The following is a 26,565-nucleotide window of genomic DNA, read 5'->3' as shown; positions in this document are numbered from 1 at the left end:
ACAGCTTAAAATGTTATCTGATCTAATCAAAAAATATAAAAGACAAACTAAAATATTTTGTCCATAAAATACAATTATTTACTTTTTCATATAAAATAATGACATTTTTTAATAATTAAAAATAAACTAATTTTTGCGTTTGACAACAAACACCACAAAACACAGATATACAGCATAGTTCAAAACATAATAATAATTAATAATTTCTGAACATTGAATCTCAGTAGAGAGTCAATAAAATTCAATAGAATTCATAAAAGTATAGAATAGAATAGCATAGTTCTAATAGGGGCACATTGTAACGCAGTTTTACAACATGCCCCACCTGCGCTACTGGGATTTAAACCTGGCTTGTGTCTTCTGCTGGTTAGACCTCACTGTTGATCTCAACTGTTAAATAACAGATATAAGATTAAAATAATATCAAATTTGTCTAATTTTAAATAAACACAAAAAATAGAGATGAAAAATTAACTTAAGTAAGAAACTTATTTTTGCTATGGTTAAATAAATGTTCAGTGATATCTTCCAAAGATATTTTAATCTTGGCGCAATATTTTCTCCATATAAATACACTAAGTTTCGTCATGCTGGCATGTGAGGAAAGTTGTAAACCATGTGTGTTACAACTAGCCCCGCGCTCCCCTACTTTATTACAGTGTCCAACAATAAATATAAATAGGCCTAACCATTTTTTATGAGCAAGACAAAACTTTCTTTTAGAGAAATGGTATTCATAAACAATCATCCATTTAGACTGAATAGTTAGCTTATTTATAAATCACTTTACAATGGAATTAATTGTCGTTTTAATATCGCCTCTGGAGTCTGGACTACATCACAGTATAGGCCACATTTAATTATTCAAGCAAGAGGCTGTTAGCCTTGTAGACGTGCTGGAGGCAGAACTGGGTCACCAAACCCACTAAATACCTAAGAAAACTATACAAAATATCAGTTTAAGAATGGTCCATTGTCCATGCCAGGCCCTTGGAATGTAGATGACCCGTCTGAGATAAGTGCATCCTGATGTTTACACGCCGCCCTCTAGTGCTAGAGACTGTGTGATTCAAACTCATGACCTACAAAACATCGTTTACCATTGTGGTTGCGATAGCGACAAAAAAGTACTACATGGTAAATATTCTGACTTTTAACGACATTTTATTATTATTATTAATATATTAATATCAATATTATTAGTAAACACTAAAGTTTTGCGAAGATTGTGTATGTTAGGTAAGCGGCGTATCCAAGCTACCGTAAATATGTTTGTGAATCGTAACTGTTCTCAGCGTAAAGCCATAGACAGTCGTAAAGCTTAGTACGCATACGCTCGTTGCGTATCAACGTGGATGAACGTCAACATGGCTGAATCCATGAGAGCAGCTGCTGAGAGTTGATGTGGCACTGAAGAGCAGAAGTGGCAGTGAACTTGAACTGAATAAATAATATTTATTTTGTAGATTAAGGTATGTAAGATGATATTTACACATTACGGCATCACACATTCACTTTGCATTAGAAATATCACGCTGGGCTATTTTATCTTCCTTCTTGCATCATCCAACGTGTCTCTAAAGAAAGTTTACAGAAGAAATAAGACGTGTTGTTCTTTAATGTCTGTATTGGTTTTGTTTATTAGTTATATTGATAATTGATGTAACGCTTTCCTGAACCTCGTTGTTTTTATTATTGTTAAATATTGTTGTAGACATCATGTAATTATATCTTATACAAAATAAATGTATAGGCCTACACTCAAAACGTATTAAATGTCGTATTAATATAATAAAAACATAAAACCCTGGTAAGTACTGTCTGTCAGCACAGTGATGCACTTACCTTTGAATTGAATGTAATAACTAGGTCATGTGGGTGTTCGTGTTATAGATCAAGCTTTTGTTTACATTTACATTCACTTTAAGAAATTATGATCACATAATATCTCACATAATTGATTTATGTGGAGAACTTGCCTAGGATTTATGGGAATTGATTAGATTAATTGTGTTTTGATATCTGAATTATAAATATCTGAGATAGGCTATATTTTAATTGTACAGATCAGGTCACCATGTATCTCCAGAGGATGTTCTCCTGTTCTCAGCTTTTAGCGAGACCAAATGCTCTGCAAACCTTCAGAAGAGCTGCTTCACAAGGCAAAAGTAAGCATTATTTATCTACTTTGTATCCCATACCTCTTTAAAGAAAGAAAAATATGTAGGGTAATATAAAGAAACGCTTTGCAAAACTGACTGACTGTACTGTTTAGTATATCAGTATATGCTTCCTTGTTTCTTATTTATTAAAATCTGTCAGTAATTAAAGGAGATGCAAGTAGTAGTTTCCATTCATGACCCTTGCTCCTAATTTACAGCATGTCTGTCTGTCTCATTCACTGGGTCGGTGCTCTTCTTTGTGTTCTGTCCTGTCAGCGTTTGGCTCTGCTGTCTGGCTTTGCTGATGTGGCACATTTTACTATGTTATTTTCTTTCATAAAGAATGTGGCGGGGCTTTGGTGGGTGCTGTACTTTTTGGCTTTGTCCCAGATTTCTTTTCACTTCATTTGATTGCTTTGACTTTGATTCCAGATAACTTTTGTGACTGCACTGATGTAGCTTAATGTCAGCTTTTGTTATGCTTTGTATGGATCATTAAAATATAAAGTAAAGGGTAGATTATGAAGTTATTAAGAACCTTTTTCATTTAATTTAACCTCTTTAATGTGAAATTTAAGACTAAAAATTATATTCAGCGGGAGTTAATGTTGGGCGGGTCTTAAATTTATTAATTGAAAGCTGATTGGGTCATGAAAGTTAGGCTGTGATGTTATTGGTTATTATTTTTCCATGAATTTTGCATAAGAAGGCCAGGGATTTTTAATAAGTAAATATAGTCAATATTGATTTAATATTTTCTTTAATTTTCTGGAATCCCATAGTGTACAATTTACATTTATGCTTTGCTCTCTCTGATGTAAAGGGTGAGATTTCAGATTCACTGTTTTGACTCAAAACATTAAGTTAACTCATTAAAAAAAAAAAAAAAAAAAAAAATTACATTCAGATCACCCTTTGGCATCGTAGTTACACTCACTTAAAGTATTTAATAACACTCTTAAATTGAATCTTTTTAGTCTCAAAATGGAAATCCATTTATCATACGGTATATTACTGTACACTTGTAGCATTTAAAACAATTAAATTTAGTTTTGAGAGATTTTATTGTTAATTTATTTAGACAAAATCGTATAGAATTATATTATTGCCATAACTTTTAAATATTTATATGTAATTAGAAATGTATATGTATAATTGATTTTGTATTAATATGATTTTATAGTCTTTAAATCAGTTGGTTTGAATTTTCTGGAATCCCATGTGGACCAGCATAGTGTTCATTTGTTTACAATTATGCATTTAGCAGACACAATAGAGGAACATAAGCAATTTGTCACAGAGCCAACAGTATTCACAGTGTACAGTTCCATTTGTTACATTATGGGCATGCACTTCATACTTCCTGTTTTCGCTGCTTGTCTCCTACCATTTCCCCATTATTTCCCCAACTGACATTAATTGGTGATCAGTGCACACTAACACATAAAACAGTCCATCTATGCATTCACGGCTTTCCTGCATGCCATGGCTCCTCATTGGGTGCTTTTCCCGCTCTCTTTCCCATGCAGATCCCTCTTCCTCCCCATTTCTCACACTCCGTGCTGTGCGTCAGTGGAGTAATGTGCCTTTTTTTACAGTGCCACTGGCACGGGCGCACGGTAAGTCTTTTGCCCACCGCAGTGATCTGCGCCAGGCCAAAAGAATCGTTGTCAAGTTGGGGAGTGCCGTCGTAACCCGCGGCGACGAGTGCGGCCTCGCTTTGGGCCGACTCGCTTCAATAGTAGAACAGGTAAAGGATTTGCACATAAATCTGTGATGTAACACATTTTACTAACAAGGCGTGATGCTATATTTCATTGTTAACACAATATGACTTTTGATTGTTTAAGGTGGCCGTGCTTCAGAATCAGGGTAGAGAGATGATGATCGTGACCAGTGGCGCTGTAGCATTTGGAAAACAACGGCTGAGGCATGAAATTCTTCTCTCACAGAGTGTCAGACAAGCCCTGCATTCAGGCCAGAATCAGCTCAAAGATATGGTAAGGTTGATAATTTTGGTGATCAATGAAAATGCTTTAAACAAAAATGTTAAGTTAAAGGGATAGTTCATCCAAAAATGAAAATTCTATTTCAATTACTCACTCTCATGTCATTCCAAAGAAGAAGAATTTTCGTTCATCTTCTAAATTGAAAAATCTAATTGTAATTCCATTCACCCAAAACTTTGACTCTTCAAAACGTTCAAGATCGTAAAAGAAATCCATATGAGTGGTTTAATCTGAGGCTTCTGAAGAGACACAGTCACTTCATATGATGAACATATTTAATTTAGGCATTTATTCACATAAACTCAACTGCTTGATGTGCAAAAACAAACCTCATTGGCATGTTTGAGATGGGTGAACTATCCTTTTAACTTTAAGAATTTTAAGAAGCTCAAGTTGAATGTTTTTCCTATGTCAGTCACTGCCGGTTCTAGAGGCGAGAGCGTGTGCCGCAGCGGGACAAAGTGGACTTATGGCTCTGTATGAGGCAATGTTCACTCAGTACAGCACCTGTACAGCCCAGGTACATACACACACTCACACATGCATAATGAAGCTACAAAATACACTCTTATTTTAAACCCTCATATTTTAATGTATTTATTTTGTTGCTTCAGATTCTGGTAACAAACCTGGACTTTCACGACGACCAGAAAAGACGGAACTTGAACAGCACTCTACACGAGCTGCTGCGTATGAACATCGTTCCCATTATCAACACCAACGACGCCGTGGTGCCTCCCCCAGAACCCAACAGTGACCTACAGGGGGTAAATGTGGGTACAGAGCAAAAGGAATAGGGAGAGAGAGTTTGCCCAGCAGCTTTGCCACCCATCTCTTCCTTTTGGAACTGCATGCTGGGAGGGGCCTTTACAGATGCATGCTGGGAGTCAGAGCAATGCAGAGGCTTGATCTTTGTCTTCTGCACTGTTGCAGCCTGAGGGTTTTTCCATTCCTGTAGAAACTGGAAAGAAACTAACATTACCTCATTCACAGTACTTTCGCTTACTTTCTGGGCTCATCTACACTTGCTCTATCATGCACTGACTGCGGTTTCAAATGTGGTTTCATGTGGAATTCTGCCTTTTTATAGACTAGACAGAGTCATTGTTCATCACACCCATTTTTATGTCATAGTGATAAAAGTTCATCGGAGTTTGAAATATAGAGGTGATGTTTTAAAAGAGAAAGGCAATTTTCTCTAATTTGCATATTTGGGACTCTTCTTTTCACACTCTGTATTTCTCTTTTTCACTCAACAGGTTATCAGTATCAAGGATAATGATAGTCTTGCAGCGCGGCTTGCCGTTGAGATGAGGGCAGATCTTCTCATCGCTCTCTCTGATGTAGAGGGTGAGGTTTCAGATTGAATTTTTAGATTAGTACACTGTAAAACCCAATAAGTTCAGAGTACTCAAAATGATTATAGACACCGATTACCTCAAAAAAATGTAAGTAAAGCAACTCAAGTCTCAAATAATTGTCAAACTGAATTTTTTTAGTTGTATTTAATGTTTAAGTCCACTGTACTTAAACCTATTGTTTACCATACATAATGTTTCTTATTTTTCAATTAATTTGATGCGGTGGTTATAAAACCCAATAAATTCAGATTACTCAAGACATTTAAGTAAACAAAAAATTACTGTAATTACACTTTAATTGAAATATTGAATAAAATAACAGCTAATCTTTACGGTTAAGTGTTAGTTGGCAACAACGCACCAGCATGCGCTAATGTAACCATCAAAGAGACTATCACTATTTACTTGCTTGAACTGTTAATCTACATGCAGTATTTATAACCTTGAAGTTTTGCAGCCCATTCTCGACCTAACCACAGGCACTACTCCTCACCACGATGATAACCCTACAAAACTTCAGCATCACAGAAACACATTTAAATACCAAAATAACAACATTAAACAATAACACATCTTCCCCTGCATTCATTTTGTGCAAAAACGCAAATTCTCCCTTACAGAGTGTGATGCAAAGCATTCTGGGAACTTGAAATCTGCTGCAACTCAGTTTAATGTCGAATGGACTCTTGATTACGTCGGTAACATCGGCGATGAAGTGACATGGACGACGTTACTTTATATCGCTCAGTAAACTTAAAAATAAGACTTTAATTGCAGCGTACTCAGTCTTTATAAGTTAGTAGTACTGTTCGGGTTTACAGTGTACCATACTTGTTATTGGATAATTTTATAGATTTTTTTTATTTATCTGTATTTATTTGATATTTACTTGTCCACTCCTATTTTTTTTTTACATTGAGATGACCTTTGCCATCAAGAAATGCTTACTTAAAGGGATAGTTTACCCAAAAATGAAAATTATCCCATGAATTATTCACCCTCAAGCCATCTTAGGTGTAAATGACTATCGGACAAACTCAAGCTGAGTTATATTAAAAGATATCCTTACTCTTCCAAGCTTTTGAAGTCCAAAAAAGTGCATCCATCCATCATAAAAGTAATCCATATGACTCCTGGGGGCTAATAGAGGCCTTCTGAAGCAAAGCGATGGGTTTTTATAAGAAAAATATTCATATTTAGAACTTTATAAACTAAAATAACTAGCTTCTGGCAGACGGCCTACGCAAATTGAGTTACTGCGGAAGTTGATAGTATTTTTATAGTATCATAGTATTTTTTTTTTTTTTTTTTTTTTTTTTCTTTCCATACAATAGAAGTCAGTGGGGTCCATCAACTGTTTGATTACCAACATACTTCAAAATATCTTATTTTTTTTCCTCAAAAGAATAAAATTCATACAGGTTTGGAACAACTTGAGGGTGAGTAAATGATGACAGAATTTTCATTTTTGGGTGATCTAACACTATCTTTATTCAGCAAGGATGCATTAAATTCATCAAAAGTGACAGTAAAGACACAGTTTCAAATAAATGCTGAAAAAAATCCAATCCACGATCCACGGATATTTCAAAAACTATAATAATAACAATTATTACTTTTATATTAATTTTACTTATGATATTATTATATAACACAACTAAGATAATATTTTGAACATAGAAATGAAGCCAAAAATTAACACTAAAGGAAAACTCTTTGTCATGCAGTTGCAACTGATGCGGTCTGCAGCTTTCCAGACTGAGTAAATAATGGCTGGCTTTTATTTTTGAGATGAAATCATTCTTAAACTCATCCATTTTACTCTCCGTCCTCTTTTGCCACTTCTCTAGGCCTTTATGACAGCCCACCGGGGTCAGATGATGCCAAGCTCCTGGACACATTTTACCCTGGGGATCAGCATTCCATAACCTATGGCACAAAGTCCAGAGTCGGCATTGGAGGAATGGAAGCTAAGGTATTATTACAGAAAGTGTATCTGAGATAGACACACAATATAACTTCTGTTAGGATGAATGCCTGAAAATGACAGTCTGTATTAACTAAACTTTAGGTGAAAGCTGCCCTCTGGGCTCTCCAAGGTGGGACTTCTGTTGTTATTGCTAATGGTACACACCCCAAAGTCACAGGTCATGTGATCACTGACATTGTAGAGGGCAAGAAAGTGGGAACCTTCTTCTCAGAGGTCAAGCCAGCTGGTATGTTATCACACATTCTACTGAATCAGTTTTTTCATCGGACATGATTTATTTATCCTTGTCTGTTAAAAGTCCTCAGATGCTACTTTTCTTCATCCGCAGGCCCCACAGTTGAGCAGCAGACAGAAATGGCTCGCTCTGCTGGCAGGACTCTTGCTTCCCTTGAACCAGAGCAGGTTACCTAAACTTTTAAACCGCTATTTTAAATGACTGTCTGGATCATATGTGCCTATTTTCCCAGAAGTCATTGAATCATTGCATTATAATGAAATATCCTCGATTATTTTCATCTTAACGTCTGTAGACAGCACCTGTGTCACATCATTCTGTTTGTCCACAGAGAAGTGACATCATCTGTGCATTGGCTGATCTTCTCACAGAGAGGAAAGACGAGATCTTATCTGCCAACAAAAAGGACATGGAGCATGCTGCCAGCATAGGTAACAGGAAGTGATTGCTTCTCTCTAGACCAGAGGTGCCCAAACCTGTTCCTGGAGATCTACCTACCTGCAAAGTTTAGCTCCAACCCCGATAAAACACACCTGAACCAGCTAATTAAGATCTTCAGGAGCACTTGATAATTATAGATGGGTGTGTTGAGCAGGGCTGGAGCTAAGCTCTGCAGGAAGGTAGATCTCCAGGAACAGGGTTTGGCAATGACCATGTGCAATGTGATTTCCCCCATTGGAGTGGCATATCACAAAGGTTTTTATTTTGGTTCACTCAATTTCTGTGATGATGTTACAGGTCGTCTGTCTCCAGCCTTGTTGAAGCGACTCAGTTTGTCATCATCTAAGCTGAACAGTCTGTCCATCGGTCTGCGCCAGATCGCAGTGTCCTCTCAGGACAGCGTTGGCAGGGTTCTGCGAAGGACCCGTGTGGCAAACAACCTGGAGCTGGAGCAGATCACCGTCCCTATAGGAGTACTGCTGGTCATCTTTGAGTCAAGGCCAGACTGCCTGCCTCAGGTAAGCTGCACAAAATGCATGCCTATAAAAACATAGTGTTGGTTATTGTTTTACTTTAAGTGTTTGTGAGCATGTTTATGTTTAGCCCATTGGGTGGTGCTTAAAGATCTGGGCTGTAAACTGAAATGTTGTGGGTTCAAACCCTACAGTAGACAATCTTTCAATCCATCACTGGATTGCTCTAGGTTGCTCCATTGAGATTGACAAACCAGTATGTGTACTGTAAGTCACCTTTTATAAACATCTGCTAAATTCCAAGATATTCCTTATCTCAACAGGTTTCTGCTTTAGCCATTGCAAGTGGAAATGCTCTTTTGCTGAAAGGTGGCAAAGAGGCAGCCAACACAAATCGCATCCTGCATGAGCTCGCCCAGGAGGCCCTGTCCATACATGGAGTCAAAGATGCCATCCAGCTGGTAATTGAAACACTTTTTCACACTTTTTCCAATTTGCACACACACACTACTATTCAAAAGTTTGGGATTGCAATTTAAAAATACTGTTCTATTGTAATACATTTTAAAATATAATTGATTCCTATCATGGCAAAGCTGAGTTTCCAGGATTCAGTGTCACATTTCTTATTATTAATGTTGAAAACAGTTGTGCTGCTTTATATTTTTGTAGAAACCATGATGCATTATTTTCAGGTTTCGTTGATAAATAGAGGTTTCAAAAGAACAGCATTTATTTGAAATGGAAATCGTTTGTAACAATATAAAGCGTCACTTTTGTACAATTTAATGCATACTTGCTGCACATTAGTATTAATTAAAAAAATGTATTGACCTTCTGATTGGTAGTGTGTTTGTGTGTGTTTATGCATGTATATGTATATTAGTCATTCAAGAATTATATATTGTGTGGCAGGTGAGCACGCGTGAAGAGGTGGAGGATCTGTGCCGTCTGGAGAAGATGATTGATTTGATCATTCCCCGTGGCTCCTCTCAGCTAGTCCGAGATATTCAGCGTTCAGCAAAGGGCATCCCTGTTCTTGGCCATAGTGAGGGGATCTGCCATGTTTATGTGGACCATGAGGCCAGTGTTGACAAAGCCATCAAGATCAGTAAGACTGCCAATGAAGATTTTCTAGTGTGGTTTGTTTATAAAGTCCAACAATGTGGGAAAACTTGTTTTATTGTTTGTAACAGTATAAATTACACTGGTTGTTTTTATCTTTCTAGTCCGAGACTCCAAATGTGACTACCCTGCAGCCTGTAACGCCATGGAAACCCTGTTGGTGCATCGAGATCTCCTCAGAACCCCAGTGTTTGATCAAATCATCGACATGCTGAGAACAGAACATGTAAGACCGTCAAATGTTTCCATCCAAAGTTGCTACTTGTATTATTCTACATAATTTAACTTATGCGCAAAATTGAAATATCGCATAAAACATTTGCGTATAAAGCCCAGTTTCCATTCCATGTGTTCAAGAGAAAATCGTCACTTCCTGGGAAATTGGCACAAAACATTTGTAATAAAAATGGAAGTTGCTGCAATTGGGGAAGCCACTGTAGCTCTTTTATTCTACATTATAAATGAGAATGTGCAGAGGAAACGCAATAAACGCTGTCATGCTATCTTGCATTCGGATGTCTGATGTTTGTGAACGCAATCATGTGAGTTCTGGGAGGAAATTAAACCAAATCATTTTGATGACAGACTGGCTCAGGAATTTCAGAATAACTAAAACACCATTTGAGATGCTGTGCAATGAAACGGATCCGCTGGTTGGTCCAGTTATCCAATCACATCCTAATAGAAATTTCAACAGCATTTATTTGAAATGCGTTTACTGTCGCTTTTGATCAATTTAATTTGTCCTTGCTTAAAATTATTAATTTCTTTCAAAAATCTTAGTATTATATCTCCCTATTACCTTTTTTTTGTGGAAACCAGCAGGCTTTCATATATTTTTGTATATTAAAAAATGATAGTCTACGTTTATAACTACAAATTCTTAAAATGACTCTTGATTTGACCCCTGTAGGTGAAGATCCACGCTGGCCCCAAGTTTGCGTCCTACTTGACCTTCAGTCCGTCAGAAGTGAAGTCTCTGCGTACGGAATACGGGGATCTGGAGTGCTGTATCGAGGTGGTGGATAGTATGCAGGAGGCTGTTGATCACATCCATAAATACGGCAGTTCCCACACTGATGTTATTGTCACGGAAAATGGTAAGGCTGAACACACACCTGCTTTATAGTGGTGGATAATCATGTATCATAAATCTACTTTAGTGAGTTAATATTAAAGTTACAATCTGTGTTAATGTTAAAAATACATGCTTCAGCTTTAAATGATGTGTTGTGAACAGAAAAGCAGTGCTGTAGTGCCATCTGGTGGAAAGGTTGTTGCTGCTTCCATACATGCATTGACATCTAATTTTAAAAATGTATTTAATGAATTATTTATCTTTATCTTTCATATACTCTGTGTAGAGGACACAGCAGAGCAGTTCCTTCAGCAATTGGATAGTGCCTGTGTCTTCTGGAACGCCAGTTCACGGTTTGCTGATGGATATCGTTTTGGTCTCGGTAGGTGTCTCTTTCCTTTTTTCCCCCAAACACTTAATTATTTAAATATTTCCCTTATAATCCCATAATGATCCTGTGGTGCTTTGTAGGTGCAGAGGTTGGCATCAGCACGGCCCGTATTCATGCACGTGGGCCTGTGGGGTTGGAAGGACTTCTCACTACCAAGTGGGTCTTACGGGGCGAAGGCCACACAGCTGCAGACTTCTCTGAACAGGGCAGCATGACGTATCTGCACGAGAATCTTCCGGTGGCGCAGATTCTTCCTGGACGCAGAACCACCAGCTAGAGTCTATAAGTAAATCTCGCCCACTTAAAACCCATTTAAAGACTCCCATCAGGTGGTATATTTGGAGTAAGTGTGAATGTATGGAAAATAATTTGTGGATGGAGAGCTGTTCAGTAATCCCATAAATTTAAGAGTCTTTATAGCTAATTTTTTGTTGTTTGTCCCTTAATTTGGACTGTCTCAAGGGCCAAAGAGTCTTCACTTGTTTCCTGTTCTCAGAATGAACCAGTTGAACTTAAAGCATTGATCCATCTTGTTTATGTTGTAATTTTTGTTATGATTTGAGCATTGTATTGTTTCTTTGAGTAGTGAAACATATTATTTGATCATGGCAAATATGGCAATTCTCTGGAAGCTTGTCTCCCCCACTGAATAAAAATAAAAAAGGTAATTGCGACTTTTTTTATGCAATTTTTTTCATGCAATTGCGTGTTATAAAGTCACAACTGTGAGATATAAACTCGCAATACTGAGTCAGTCTTTTTTTTCCTCAGAATTGGATTTTATAACTCGCATTTGCGAGTTTATATCTCACGATTCTGAGAAAATGTATAAACATGCAATTGCGAGAATTTATATTTTGCAATTCTGACTTTATTTCTTGCATATGTGAGTTTATATCTCTCAATTCTGACATAACTTGCAGTTGTGACTTTATCTCACAATTATGAGAAAAGAAGTCAGAATTGTGAGATAAAGTCACAATTACCTTTTTATTTTTTATTTAGTGGCAAAAGCGAGCTTCCGTACAATTTCACCCCAGTACTAAGTTAATGAAAAGAGACCTCCCGAACTGCCAATGTTATATTTATGTAATATTTAATATTTGAAATCCATAAAATGACATTTCATGAAGAGCATTAAAAATGATGGTGCTTATTTATATCATATTGTGTACACATAACTTCACATTTAATAGAGAAAGAATCTTTTTTTCATATGGCGTAGTGCTGCTCAGATACAACATAAAAAAACTGTATTATTATTGAAACAATATATTTCCCCACTGCTTTGTCTGTGTCAGTTGCTTTTATTGAAAAGAAAACAAAGGAAAAACATAATTTTCCTGTTCTTTACTTCTCTCATTTTCTTTTTTTGTATGTTAATTGCTTTTTAATGAATAATGTGCAGATCTGTAGACATTTTTCTGTTACTGCTGTAAAAATCACCTGAGACAGACAGCCTTTGTCCTGAATTGCTACAGAAGGCCTTGTTACGTGTATTTAAAAGTGCTGTAACGCTCCACAAAATAGTGATGCTTATGGTGAGAAGAGTGTTCTGAATTTTTGTATGTAGAATAAATTTTTTTTGTACTTTAAAAAAATGCTTCTGGGTTCATTTGACGCTTCTGATAAAGACCTGAAAGTTTAATTTGTACCTGAAAGATGTTTGGGAATAGATTTATGGAGGAAGCTGACGAGTATCGGGGCCATTTTGAACTTGATTAATAATCTTTCTTAAGTGCAGTTCAGTGTGGGAAACATCAAGAGGCTGTTCTGTTGGGAGAGAGAGACTTGCCAAGCACTAAGTGGGACATGGAAGAGTGAAAACAATACTACAGAGGATTAATTATGTTGCTATTAGGAAAGAAGAGACTGCGAGAAGACTGAGGCTTGCCATGAAAGTGCCAGTGCCTTTTGACTTATGAATTCTTTTTATTCTCCAAAATATGTGGTTTACGCCTCAATAAGCCTTCATCAGGAACTAAAAAGATCCAGAGATGAAGAGAAACAGAGTCTTATTCATGTGTTATTGTGTTCCAACTTTACTGCGTAAGATCTATGATCAATGACTGTTTTGGATGAAAGAGGTTAAAAAATGCTCAAATGAGGAGAGTGTTACTGCCAAAACAGGAGACAAAAATACAGGTGCAGTCGTAAGAAAGCATAATTATTACAAACAAAGGTTGTTATGCCGATTATCAAATAAGATCACTTTTTGTCAAGTAACATGAGCATTGACCCTAAAATTGTACTTTCAGATGAATTTAGTCAGTGCAGTTTTATTATGTTGAAATTATGACTGCTAAATAATTCTTGATATGGTATTACATCGACCTGCACACAATATATTGCACGTCAAGGTCTAACTTGAGAGTTTAGGGCATATGGAAGTGAAATTTAAAAGAACCGGTCTCATGGCAAGCCATCGGACCTTCACAGTCAGTACAGCTTTAATTGAACATTACTTGAGGCGAAAACTCATATTTCTTGTGTTTCCTTGATCTTTAGAGATTCAAACGTGCTCCCTGCAGAGCCTAATTTTTTCAAATCTATAATTAATCGTCAAAGTTATTTATTCATTTGTATCTTTGCCAATTATGGGCTTCTAATTAAAAATTTCAATAATTGATATTTATCTCTGAAAGGCCTTGGTACCCATACCTTATGAAAAATGCATGAGCTTAGATATGGACTTAGATTTGTTTTGTGTTCTGAGAGAGCTGCATGCTTGGGGCTAAGACCAGGCCACTTTGACTTTTCCTTTTTGAGTCTGCGTTGCCCTATGATGTGCTGCTAATATGGGGAATCTTTCAAGGGCCCAAAGCGTCTGCTAGACATCATGTGATCCTATAAAAGTCTTCTGCTCTCCCATCCTCAGATACCCCTTTTTTTTTTGTTCCTTAATAACTCAGTTCAAAGAACAAGCCCGTTTCCTTAATAATTTTCTTTTGTCTCTTGGGCACAAGATGGCGTCATGCGCGATCAAGATAATGGACGTATACTCATACGTCAACGTTTTGACATGTTTTCATTCACTGCGTTGCATTCAGACTGTACAAATGTCATATGTTTGATTTTAATACATTTTTCCTTTATTTCCAGTTGTAATTGGGAAGGGAAGGGTGCTGATAAAATACACAGTTTGCTCGGTCAATAGTGCTAAAGAAGACAGATAGCCCTACTTAAGCGAGGCTAAACGGCACTTGAGCCGGATTACAGCAAGCATCACAAATACATTCAGCAGGACCACCTCGAGGTGACTGAAGGTTAGACATAGTCGCTGCATGGACAGGCAGTGCTGTTGACACACTGGGAGAGGTGGTTGCGTGATTTGGATCTTCAGTTGAGGTCAGTCACACGTCGCAGGGAGCCCATGGTAGGACTTGGACTGCCCCACTCGACGTGCCTCCTGTATTCGCCAGGACGCAGGAAGAACTGGCGGCCAGTGTAGTTGGGGTGCTCATGGAGGATCCAGTAGCCCTCCATGACATTGGCTGAAGAGATGTCTCCATTGTGGAATCGCTGACGCAGATCAGGGCAATCTTCATTCAGCTCCATTGCCTGACCACCAAAGTCGAAGCGCTCAAAGATCTTCACCCTGTAGTTTCCAGTGTACTGAGGAAGGAACAACCAGTCACCTTTATTTATATAGAGCTTTTTACAATACAGATTGTTTCAAAGCAGCTTTACACTGATGATAGGAAAATAATGCAACAAAATGACCACAAAAAGTTGTTTAAAGGTGAAATCATTTTCTACTGTTTATGCATTTGCAACTTAATTCCCTCCAAAAATGAAAAGCATTGCTCTTATTGATCAGCCTGTTTGTTATAGAACAATCTCAAAAAAGACTCATTATTTTTGGTGAGCTAGTTTCACTCAACATAGCTTAACCTCTAACATTTGAATGCAATAAGAAAAGTATAACCTATCGTGATAGATACTTTTTAATACTGTTTTCTACTAATACTGATTATTCAGTAAAGACTCACAGGAGGAACCATGCGGCAGGAACGAATGCAGTCGTTGAATCCAGCCCAGTGCTGGAAATCAGGGTATTCACCCTTGGAAAGCATGTACTGATATCCACCATAGTTGGGCTTCTCGTAGGCCACCCAGCATCCACTGTCTACTCGGATGGAGTTGCAGCGAGAAAAGTGGGACTGCATGTCAGCGCAGTCTCCACTGCACTCATAGTGACGGCCCTGGAAGCTTTTGTCTTCAAAGAAAGTAATCTGTTGGATGTTATAATGAAAGACAAATACAGGATTACAGGTGCACTTTAAATTTGCAGTTTCATTATTATCAGATTTTGGATATAGCTATAGAAATGCTGAAGCTTTCTTTTCAATATAAGTATTTTGAAAGTGAATGTTTTATGGCCTGTCAGTTTGCATTTCTGTCCTCTGTATTTAACAAAAGTCTACAATGTACAGATTTAATCTCAAACAGGACTAAAAGCAGTCTGGGTTTTTGTTTCCTTCGCACTTCATTGTAGGAATCGTGGAATGCTTTGCACCAAGTTATTTTGTATATGATGGGTACAGTAAAAATCATTACCATTTTGTCCATAAAATACCCTTAGTGCAAGCATGTATGAATATAACCCAAATTACTGTATAACTCAAAGTGAATATTTATAAAACAAAATGTCTTTTTTTTTAATCCAGTGCTTCAGTTATTTCATCATAAACTTATTTCCTTCACCTTGATTACAAAAAAATATTAGCTGTTCTATATTTTTGTTCCTATAAATTTTGAAGAGTTAAAAGCCTGCTTTTAGTTTAGATCCGTATAATTTACAGACACAATTTGGTCACTTACCTTGCCCATTGTGACTGTTCTCCGAGCGGACCAAACCATTTCTGAGGTCAGGACCTCTTTATAGACCCAGCATGGATCAGGGCTTTGTGTGTGACTCACAAAACTCTGTCTGGTCAGCACAATGTGTTCTATAGAGTAAATGCGACTGTAGATCTGCCAGCATGCGCACCCTTTGTGTCTTTGCTTTTTTTCTCTCTCTCCCTCTCCAAAGACAGCACCACTGCACTTTTCAGTGCTTGACAAAAAAGTTGCAAACTCTGCTTTTAGTTGCTCCAGGGCTTTATATGTAAATGCCATGAACTGGCAGGACACTTAAATGAGGATAAAATGGTAATATGAAATTGGGATATAAATTGATTTAAACCAGATTTAATTGAAATTGACTTCTCAGTTCTTGATTTTTTATTTTTTTTTTTTTATCAGCTTGTTTTATGGTTTGGAGTGAGATTAAAATGAATTCTTCAACCATGTCAGATTTATAAAGTTGAGTTTGGCTTGAAATTGCAATCTTTATTTTGATGTGTATTGGGCAGCGGATCAGTGGATCCTTATTCGAAAGAGAAATGGCAAGCTGAACAAACTTTGTTTCCTTCGCTAATAATTCAAAATGTAATGAAGAAAAGACAGCATGCAAGAACTGTTTTAAATAGTTTTAATGTCTTTAATGGGAATAAAAAAGGACCGCTTTTACATTAAACTGCTCCTCATTCTCCTAAAGGAGCCAATCATGGGATTCATGCAACCCCATTCCATGCAAGCTCTGTACTCTCCGGGCCTCAGGAAGTACTGACGGCCTCTGTAGTTGGGGTGCTCGTAAAAGATCCAGAAGCCCTCCATACAGTTACAGGAGTAGATGCCGTGGTGGCCGAAACGGTCGTAGACATTGGGGCAGTCGTCTGTGAATTCCATCATGTGTCCGTACATATCAGGTCTGTTGTAGATTCTCATGCGGTAGGCTCCTCTGTACTGTTGTGTAGGGAGAAAAACCAGCAGTTAGGCTTTAGAGGAATCAATAATCAGGGCAATGCAGACACATTTGAAAGACCAGTTGTCAGAACTTTAGGGAGGCAAAACTCTGAATTCTTCATGTCGCTGTTGAGACTGAGCCTTTGAACATGACTTCCTGCTGTACTGCTGTTTCAAAGATTTTCAAGTAGACGTTTAGTCATTTTTGTCGAACAAACTCTAGTGACAGTGTCATGATTCTTCCACTGCCAAAAACAGAGATGAATGGAATTATGATGAGCTGCGCAGTCATTGGAGTGTGTCTTGCTCCATTTCAAATACCTAAATCTCCTGGTGGACCTGTGAACCTGTTTTTTTCCCTGCATATATGAATTACTTCAAAGGGCTCGTTGATTGACGTTGCTTTTTTTAAAAAAATGGTGTCTAACCGTGTGAAATAAAACCCATCAGTTTGATTGACTTACTGGGGGGAACATCTGACAAGATCTGATACAATTGTTGAAGCCCATCCAGTGGTGAAAGTCAGGATACTCCCCACGGCCCAGGACGTACTGATACCCCATATAGTTGGGCTTCTCGTACCCCACCCAGTGACCTCCCATGACCCGGATGGAGTTGCAGCAGTTGAAGTGACTGTAGGTATCATAGCAGTCAGAGGAGCACTCATAGGAGCGCCCCTGGAAGTTGCGGCCTTCGTAAAAGATGATCTGATGACAGAAAGACAGTGATTTCAACAGGCACAGGAGGTAGAAAGGGTGTTCAAGGATCAGAGAAATAATCTAAGTTATGTGTTTGAGTGAATATCCTGATTCATTTTGTCCAATAAAGCTGTGTTATGGTTTATAGTCAAGTCATGAAAAACCATGAGCTAGGGATTTCATCAATTTGTAATATATACATTCAAATAAAATTGTATTTTGGATAGAGTTACTTTTCTAGTCAATAATAATGTCCCTTTGTATAATTTGAGATGCACTTGTGGAGTCTGTTGTGGCATATAACCAAATACTATATTATGTGAATAGCAATTTTAAACAGCCAGTGTCACTCTAACTAGAAGGTACCACTATCAGCGCCTACCTTTCCCATGCTTGCAGAGCAGGATGTCCGCGCCGTTCTGCCGTACTGTCATAGAGGTCCTGGTGGACCTTTTATACTCTTCTACAAATGTATACGTGCTGCTGCCAGAGGCACGTCACAGAGACTAGAGTTTACCTTTGAAAACGTCACAGACCTTTCCCATTATTCATTTCTCTAAAAACAACTAAAGCCACACTCCTATTATTCCCGAATGCTAGAGTTTACCTATACAAATTCCCCTCACCTCATGAGCCTTACCCACACACCAAGCCTTGTTCACCCATGACCTGGTGATGTGCTCTTTTCACAACAGGCCACAAAAGGATCAGGAGGTACCATAATGGCACAATGTGTATATATGGCACAATGTGTAGTAAAAATGGCATGTAAACAATTTTAACTGAGTGTACAGGTTTCATTTGATTTAAATCAAAGTTAGGCTACCTTTAGGTAACCCCCTGAAATGGAACGTTTTCAAAGGGAGGGTACATGGCGGCCACAAGGGGGTTTGAGAAGATGAACCCAGGTGAAAAAAAGTTTCTATGTACTTAAAGTGCTCTGTTTTCACACACTAATTTTGTACTTAAGCTCATTTTAGTTCATATTTCATGGTGTCTCAAAATAGCACAGTTGAGTACACTTAGATGTTCTTAAGATTATCTTAAAGGGTTAGTTCACCCAAAAATGAAAATTCTGTCATTAATTACAGTGAGGCCTCCATAGCCAGCAATGACATTTCCTCTCTCAAGATCCATTAATGTACTAAAAACATATTTAAATCAGTTCATGTGAGTACAGTGGTTCAATATTAATATTATGACGAGAATATTTTTGGTGCGGCAAAAAACAAAACAAAATAACGACTTATTTAGTAATGGCCGATTTCAAAACCCTTTAATTTTGTACTTAATATACTAAAGATTCTTAATGTGCGAAAATAGAGCACTAAGTAGGCTACAATTATTAAAATGCACTTTTTTCACCTGGGAACATGGCCACCTAAGATATTAATTAAATATGTTTAATATTTAAACAATTTGTATTATTTAGGACTGCAACAACTAATTGATAAAATCGTTAATAGATTGAATAATCGATGAAAATCGTTGACAACGAATGTCATTCGATTAATCGCGTCTGCCCACTGTACACGGAAAGCTTCCGCCATTCTTGTCAAATTGCAGCACTGAATAACGCATTTCTATGGACAAAATGCATCTAAATATAGGCTGCTGCGTCAAAGGTACGTGATCCAAGCTGCCCAAAACATGAGAATAGCTTAACTAATGCATTAGCATAATGTTTGACATGACTTTGACAGATGTGTGATATGTTTCCTCAGCGCAAAACTTTAATTTTACGGTTATATGTTTATCTGTAAGTGTTACAAATTCACGCGAGTATTTCCATTTTGCATAACGGCTTATCCTGACAATCTGCGTTAAACTTCAAACTTTACTGATTGAGCGCTGGTGCGCGCATGCGCGTCGAACAGACGGGATGAGGGAGACAATTAAAATTCAGAGCAAAAATAATCATTTTGCTGAAATATATGTTGTTGGACGTTAAATTTAGGTTTAAAAGTCAACTTTTTTTTCACGTAGGCCTATTTTATAAGAGTGGTAAATGTAAAGGGGAAAATGCGTGTAATTGAATATAAATGTAAGATGTTTCTTACATTAGCCTATAGGATTAAGAAATGACAGTAGCCTAATCGATTACTGTGTCCATTTTTTAATTTTGGGATTTAAACAGTCCTTTTCTGTATAGCTATTTTTGCATATAGCATAGGCCTAGATATATATATTCACTATATATGTTTTCATAGTATTCAGTTTGTTTGAAGGACAGCATTGGGCAGGATGTGGAATAGTGTGTTTTGTCAATAAAATAAAATAAAAAATTAAATGGTCTTTTTATCCAATTAATCAAAGGAATAATAGAATAATCATTAGTTGCAGCCCTAGTATTATTATAATATGAAAGCCAATTATTTATTTTGCAAAGAATTTAATTTAAAACATTTAATATATTTAATGGTTCTTGACATCAGTAAGTTTGAATTTCCCCTGCTTCACATTTCCCTTCCTTTTGTACATGTCTGCACACCTATTTCAAAATGTGTCGAGATAAAGCAAACGTTCATCACAGGTTTTTGAAATCCCTATATGGCTGAAGTTGTTCTCTATAGCTTTGTTTTTTATGTCATCATCAAATATGCAATTACAGGGAAACACAACTGTCACATTCTGTTTAGATTGAGGCAAACCAGCTTGACAGACATTTTGTCAACCATTTGGTCTGGAGATTTTTATTGAATTATTTATTTTCAAATACTGGCATCACAGAGCATTTGAGAGTGATTTCATCACAGCACACATTATAGTACATCTGGTGTCTATTTTTCCTGCCGTGTGCATTTTCAGGCGTACTCATCTAAGTGATTCTGACACTATTGATTGTTCTGGAATGTGTTGACATAACCTCCAACAATATGTTGCCTTCTTTTGCTTCCATAGCCCGAAGAGCCACTCTGATGCAAGGCCTTCATAAGGCTGTGTTGAGGTGGGTCATTCATTTCATGTGTACGTGTTTGTATTATTTTGTGATGGTTGTTTCAACTCTAGGACAGTAGACTCTGGCATGTAAGCAAACCCCTCAGCTGACAGGCAAAAGGCCAAAGAGAGTTGGCCTTGTGTTTCTATTCTTTTCAAAGCTCCCCTCATCTCTCCTTTCATCAAGATGAGGAGCAACGCTCTGTTTTGTGTATTGTGTATGTGCTGGTTTTACTCCAGAGAAAGACAGCTTTTGTAAAACAATAGCCACACTGTTCTTTGATAGCCACTCTGGCATTGTTTTAAAACACAGCTCAGAGAGTGAGAGAAGTTGTAGTTAGAGCTTTGTTTCTTTATCTGTCAATGGCTTGAGCTGACAGTCACAAACATTATTAATGTGTCAGATCTCTTTAAAAAGACTGATTCAAGTTTGAGACCACATTGAAAATCTATTTTAAACCAGGAGATAAACAAAAAGGATTTTGGAAAATTAAAGCAAAGACGCATTATGACAAAGTGGATGATTAAAATAAAGTAGTAAATGAATAAGATTCTGTGCTATTTCTAGATCAATCGACTTGTGACATTGATCATTTTACCTCATTAATTAATTTGTTTATTTATTTATTTTACACAAACTTGTAGAGGTAGTCATTAAAGCAAAAGGTGGACAAAATACTAATAATACCAAATACTAAGAAATTCTGAAATTCATTTAACTTTTTCACTTATTTTTATACTAGAATAGCCTACTGTAATGTGTATAAAAATATATTTTGTAAAACAAAAATTATACAAAAATCTGACGTTTGGACCCTGTTGTGTAAATGATTCATTAGTGTTATATCTTTTGTGAGGAATGGTCTTTTAATCTAACTTTTTTTTCTCTATCTCCTCCTCTTTTCACCTTTTTTTTTTTTTTTGGCTTAGTTAGCGATTACTGTACCACATGTACTCTGCACTACAGGAATGGTTCTCTCACATCACAGGCTTGCAAATAGTAATCTTGAAAGCACTACAAGACATTTCCTCCCCACACGGGGCAGAATACTTCAAATAAGCCCAAGCTTTCTCTCTTGGTTCCCCCTGGAGAACAAAAAGCCAACACTTAAGATCTTTTGCTGCCTCTCCGGTTGAGAGAGACGGGGAGAGAGAGAGAAGTGGAGAGAATTGCTCTGGACACAGGCAGAGATCAACAATACAGTGTTTTCACATAAGATTCTAGGTGATAAAATGTGCAAAATACAGTAAATTAATTTGGTCCAGCTTGAGAAAATAGTTGTATTTTACATTTTTCAATTTTAGGCATTTTTTTCTTGTTAATAATTTTATTATCAGCATGCAAATTTGGTGAAAAGTTGAATGAACATGAATTTGAAAATTTCTTAGAATTTCTTTTGCTTTAAAGGAATAGTTCACTTCAGAATTGAAATTTCCTGATAATTTACTCACCTCCATGTCATCCAAGATGTTCATGTCTTTCTTTCTTCAGTCGAAAAGAAATTAAGGTTTTTGAGGAAAACATTCCAGGATTTTTCTCCATATAGTGGAGAAAAATAGTATAGTTTCATATAGTTTCAAAGGGCTCTACACGATCCCAGCCGAGAAATAAGGGTCTTGTCTAGCGAAATGATTGATCATTTTCTAAAAAAATTAAAACTTTATATACGATTTAACCACAAATGCTTGTCTTGCACTAGCTCTGCGATGTGATCATCACATTGGAAAGGTCACGTGTGAAGTACCTATCCAGTGTCTACAAAGCGAACATGCAAAGACTAAGTCAAACGCCCTTTACAAAAAATGATAACACAAAGATTTTGAAGTTGGAGAAGAAAATGAGATGAAGTTTTTCGCCGCGGTACCGCCTAATGCATGGAGTATCGCAGAGCTAGTGCAAGATGAGCATTTATGGTTAAAAAGTATATTATTTTTTATTTTATTTTTTTTTTTAGAAAATGACCAATTGTTTTGCTAGATAAACCCTTGCCTGGGATCGTGTAGAGCCCTTTGAAGCTGCATTAAAGGTCCCGTTTTTCGTAGTTTTTTGAAGCTTTGATTGTGTTTATAGTGTGCAATATAACATGTGTTCATGTTTCGCGTGTAAAAAAAACACAGTATTTTTCACATAATTTACTTATCTGTATACCGCTGTTTCCACTGTCATAAAAACGGGCTGATGACTTCCTTGTTCTATGAAGTCCCTCCTTCAGAAATACGTAACGAGTTCTGATTGTGCCAGCGGTTCCTGTGTTGTGATTCGACAGCAGTTTAGCGCATCTTGCCCGGAAAGGTCACGCCTCTTACCATAACGTGGAGATGCACGCGCTCAGTGTTATTGTAAACATGTCTTTAATTTTACCCTATCAATTTGAGCCGGAATCAGACCCGGTGATTGGACTGCGGGATGAAAATAACAGCGTTTCGACGACATGGCGACAAACACACTCTACAAACGCAACTCTTGTGTATTCCTGTGGGCGGAGGTTAGTCAAAAAACTGTTTTAGTGACGTCATTAAAGAAGGAAGTAGAGGGATGTAGTCCAAACTGGCCGTTCGATGTAGGCGACTTCTGTTAAATAAAATATCTCGCTTGGCATTGAACTTTGAGCTTTAAAATTTTACAGATTTTATTTATACTCTAACAACAACATTACACACTAACTAAAGTTTGAAACATGGGATCACGAAGAACGGGACCTTTAAAATTGCAATTTGGACCTTCAACCCATTGAACCCCAGTGAAGTCCACTATATGGAGAAAAATCCTGGAATGTTTTCCTTAAAAACCTTAATTTCTTTTCAAATGAAGAAAGAAAGACATAAACATCCTGGATGACATGGGAGTGAGTAAATTATCAAGAAATTTTAATTCTGAAGTGAACTAATTCTTTAATAGAAGCAGTACTGAACTCCACAAGTTTGCAAAACCTGATGATCATGTTCTCCAGCATGAAAATGATCCAAAGAGCATGCTGTGTAGTACAAAGTTTGCATAATTACTGTGACAAATTTACTTATTTGATTAGTGACTTAGAAATCAGAATCTTAAATATTTTCTAATAATCATACCTATTTTCTATGTATATATATATATATATATATATATATATATATATTCAGTGTGGGCTTTTGGACCTAACCGGGTAACTATGAACCAGACTTTTTGTTCATCTGAAAACTTGGTTATAGACAAAAATAGTTATGGTTTAATTTAGTCACATTACAGTTAAGGCCAAGACTCTTTTATTGCAAATAAAAATAAGACAAAATGGCAAACAAATACACTGTTAGCTTCTTGATTATGGCATTAAATTGGAATTGTATAATCTAGAATTAGGCAGCACACAGCACCCAAGTAAACATAATTCATTTTTATTATTTCAGGGGTAGAAGACAATATGCAGTGGACTTTGCAGAGTATTTAAAGAAGCCATCAGTGCGGGTTCTTATAAAGAAAATGTGTAATTTCAAGTACTTTATGGTTCTAGGACAAAAGCTCTGCCCTAGTGAATGGCAGCTGCTGCTTCTCTTCATTAGTCGTGCGGGTTTCTACGAACCGGCCTTAATCTGCTGTCGGAGACGGTGTGATGTAGCTGGGCGAGCCAAAGCCTCCTGTGTGAGGGGGAGGAAGACGAGGGCCCTTTTGCTGAGAGATCATCCTCCTGTTGTTGTGCAGAGCTGCAGACGGGCCCTGTCTGTCCCTGCCAGTGCACAAGCCTCGCTATCGGCTTCGCCAGACGCTGCCTACGCTTGCCGGCCACTCTGAGAGCGTGCCAGGGATGGCTTTGTGGAGATGTGTCTGATGTGCTCCATCTTTTCTTTTGGAGGATAATTAAAAGAGGAAATAGTGGTGGAATATACACTGAATAATGGAGGGATTGGGGGCGCTTCTGAAGCCATTCAGATGTGGTTATTATTTAGTTTATACTTTGTTTACATGCAGTTTTGTCTCTCTCTCTCTCTCCTTCGCTACACTCTCTTGGGCGTTTCATAAAACTTTTCTCTTTTAATAATGACTTTAGCCCCAGTTTAGACCCAACATGTTATTTTTTAAAATGTACACTACAGTGTTTTTGAGAGAAATCTCTTATACTCATCCAGGCTGCATTTATTTGATCGAAAATACAATAAAAGAGATTTTAAGGTGTACCAAAGGAAAATTTACTTGTCACTACTCCCATAGTGCATGATTGCAGAAAAAATATATATGTTTTTATCAAACACTGATGGATCAACACATTTTGTGGGGGAAAAAAAACATTATAAATGTGTTTAATCAATTTAATCCATCTTTGCTGAATAAAAGTATTAATTAAAAATAAAATAAAATAAAAATCCCAAAATTTTGAACAGCAGGGTAACATATTTTTTAAGCCTTAAAAAAAAAAAAGAAAAAGAAAGAAGAAATCTACTCAAAAAACTCAATAAGTTTAAAACAGTCACAGAATTTTTCAAACACCTGTTTGTCAGTATTAAGTGCAAATCTGTCCTGATTCATGAGGCAATTTCTTGCAACATCTAAAGGATGATTTTGATGTAATTTGATCTAACATGGAATAATTTTGTAATGTTGTGTAGCTATTGAGAACTGTTTATGATTGTTTATGATTTTCAACAAGCCTACTTCAACATTTATAGGCTATGTATTTTTATATATGAATGTGTTATTCACTCTAAAAATGCTGGGTTAAAAATAACCCAAGTTGGGTTAAGTATGGACAAACCCAGTGATTGGGTTGTTTTGACCCAACCTGCTGGGTAGTTTTATTTAACTCAACTATTGTTTAAAAATGACAATATTGCTTGCTTAAAATGAACCCAAAATAGGTTGGAAATTAACATTTATTAATATGTTTAATAAATAATAATTAAATAATAAACATTTATTAAATTGATTATTGATAAATGTTCACCTTTTGATACTGTTGCCGTTAGTAGGTATGTGTCTGATTTTTAATTTCCAACCTATTTTGTGTTCATTTTAAGCCAGCCATATAGTAATTTTTAATCAATAGTTAAATAAAACTACCCAACTTGGGTTGTTTTTAACCCAGCATTTTCAGAGTGTTCAAAAATGATCTTGATATGGAATGTGCTTATTTACAAGCATTATTTACTATATTTTTACACAAGTGATGCTGTATTATTTAAAAATAGGGCCTTTAACCTCATTGTACACATGCAAACATGAGTATGCATCACTGGGTTTGTCTTCCCCACGCGGTCCAGGTAAAGACAACCCTATCACGTGGCGTTTCCCCCACCGTCCCGTCCCATGGCTCAGAGTTTAAAGAGTAAGTTTCTTTTGTGTGATCTGCCCTCATCTTAAAACATTCTCTGTGTTTACTGACACGTGACAAAAAAAACTCAGATCTTTTCATCTCCTCTTTTAGAAGGAGGAATCTCCTTACAATGCATCCGTGTGTTTAAGGCAGAGGCTGGCAACAACACAAGCAACTTCAATAGAGCGCCTTGAACACACGGGGAAAAGGAGCTGCCGATCTACCCCAACCTTTCTACAGCCTTAAATATATAATCACATATGATGCCATTTTTTTTTGCTTCTTCAAATTTGGCATCAAAGCAAATGTGTTCTGACAACAGTTAGTGACAAGGGCTCCAAAAGAAAAGAGGAAAGTCGGCCGTACCACTCCATATCAATTATTGATCGTGCAGCTCTCGACTGGAGAGAGAGAGAGCATTGTCATAATGAAATGTGTGATTTATATAAAAGAAAAAAAAAAGATAGATAGATAAAGGTCGTTCCCATTGTTCAGAAGACTTATGAGTTTGATTGACAGCCTGCAAATTCTCTTCGTTCACTCGTAAAGGAGATCAAAAGACAGTTCTTCTCTTTGCCCAAGGCCACTTG

At 36.9% G+C, this 26,565-nt stretch overlaps 3 protein-coding genes across 7 annotated transcripts; 1 reads left to right on the top strand and 2 right to left on the bottom strand.

Moving 5' to 3' along the window:
* Window positions 1–1,315: 1,315 nt before the first annotated feature.
* Window positions 1,316–12,035, top strand: aldh18a1 (aldehyde dehydrogenase 18 family, member A1). Of its 5 annotated transcripts, none has more exons than XM_048170767.1 (18): window positions 1,316–1,472; window positions 2,067–2,168; window positions 3,761–3,912; window positions 4,013–4,162; window positions 4,587–4,691; window positions 4,786–4,944; window positions 5,431–5,521; window positions 7,383–7,507; window positions 7,604–7,748; window positions 7,851–7,924; window positions 8,089–8,188; window positions 8,496–8,716; window positions 8,995–9,132; window positions 9,587–9,782; window positions 9,901–10,022; window positions 10,710–10,896; window positions 11,161–11,256; window positions 11,346–12,035. In XM_048170767.1, the coding sequence occupies exons 2-18, from the start codon at window positions 2,078–2,080 to the stop codon at window positions 11,540–11,542; spliced, it is 2,349 nt and encodes a 782-aa protein (XP_048026724.1). In that variant the 5' UTR covers window positions 1,316–1,472; window positions 2,067–2,077; the 3' UTR covers window positions 11,543–12,035. The 5 variants fall into 5 exon arrangements, with proteins under 5 accessions (XP_048026724.1, XP_048026723.1, XP_048026721.1 ...); XM_048170766.1 differs by having other exon boundaries at window positions 3,692–3,912; window positions 4,786–4,938; XM_048170764.1 differs by having other exon boundaries at window positions 3,692–3,912.
* Window positions 12,036–14,334: 2,299 nt separating this feature from the next.
* On the bottom strand, window positions 14,335–16,281 carry crygmx (crystallin, gamma MX). Its single transcript, XM_048170894.1, has 3 exons — window positions 16,090–16,281; window positions 15,258–15,500; window positions 14,335–14,880 (listed from the first exon to the last, which is right to left on the bottom strand). Exons 1-3 carry the CDS (start codon window positions 16,126–16,128, stop codon window positions 14,605–14,607), a joined length of 558 nt encoding a protein of 185 aa, XP_048026851.1. The 5' UTR covers window positions 16,129–16,281; the 3' UTR covers window positions 14,335–14,604.
* Window positions 16,282–16,727: 446 nt separating this feature from the next.
* crygmxl2 (crystallin, gamma MX, like 2) lies at window positions 16,728–18,313 on the bottom strand. Its single transcript, XM_048171344.1, has 3 exons — window positions 18,136–18,313; window positions 17,520–17,762; window positions 16,728–17,055 (listed from the first exon to the last, which is right to left on the bottom strand). Exons 1-3 carry the CDS (start codon window positions 18,142–18,144, stop codon window positions 16,777–16,779), a joined length of 531 nt encoding a protein of 176 aa, XP_048027301.1. The 5' UTR covers window positions 18,145–18,313; the 3' UTR covers window positions 16,728–16,776.
* Between the last annotated feature and the right edge of the window lie 8,252 nt (window positions 18,314–26,565).

Source organism: Megalobrama amblycephala, linkage group LG20, assembly GCF_018812025.1.
Source record: "Megalobrama amblycephala isolate DHTTF-2021 linkage group LG20, ASM1881202v1, whole genome shotgun sequence".
Taxonomy (NCBI): domain Eukaryota; kingdom Metazoa; phylum Chordata; class Actinopteri; order Cypriniformes; family Xenocyprididae; genus Megalobrama; species Megalobrama amblycephala.
Note: the sequence above shows the minus strand (reverse complement) of the source record. Positions and strands in the feature narration are given on the sequence as shown.

Bases quoted from the DNA above. Each gene is read 5' to 3' on its own strand.
- aldh18a1 (XM_048170764.1), top strand. From the start codon at position 2,078: ATGTATCTCCAGAGGATGTTCTCCTGTTCTCAGCTTTTAGCGAGACCA. The intron at 4,163-4,586 runs GTAAGGTTGATA...TTCCTATGTCAG, and splicing joins AGAATCAGCTCAAAGATATG to TCACTGCCGGTTCTAGAGGC. The intron at 8,189-8,495 runs GTAACAGGAAGT...ATGATGTTACAG, and splicing joins GGAGCATGCTGCCAGCATAG to GTCGTCTGTCTCCAGCCTTG.
- crygmx (XM_048170894.1), bottom strand. From the start codon at position 16,128: ATGGTTTGGTCCGCTCGGAGAACAGTCACAATGGGCAAG. The intron at 15,501-16,089 runs GTAAGTGACCAA...AACATCCAACAG, and splicing joins GAACAGTCACAATGGGCAAG to ATTACTTTCTTTGAAGACAA. The intron at 14,881-15,257 runs GTGAGTCTTTAC...TTCCTTCCTCAG, and splicing joins CCTGCCGCATGGTTCCTCCT to TACACTGGAAACTACAGGGT.
- crygmxl2 (XM_048171344.1), bottom strand. The intron at 17,056-17,519 runs GTAAGTCAATCA...CCTACACAACAG, and splicing joins CTTGTCAGATGTTCCCCCCA to TACAGAGGAGCCTACCGCAT.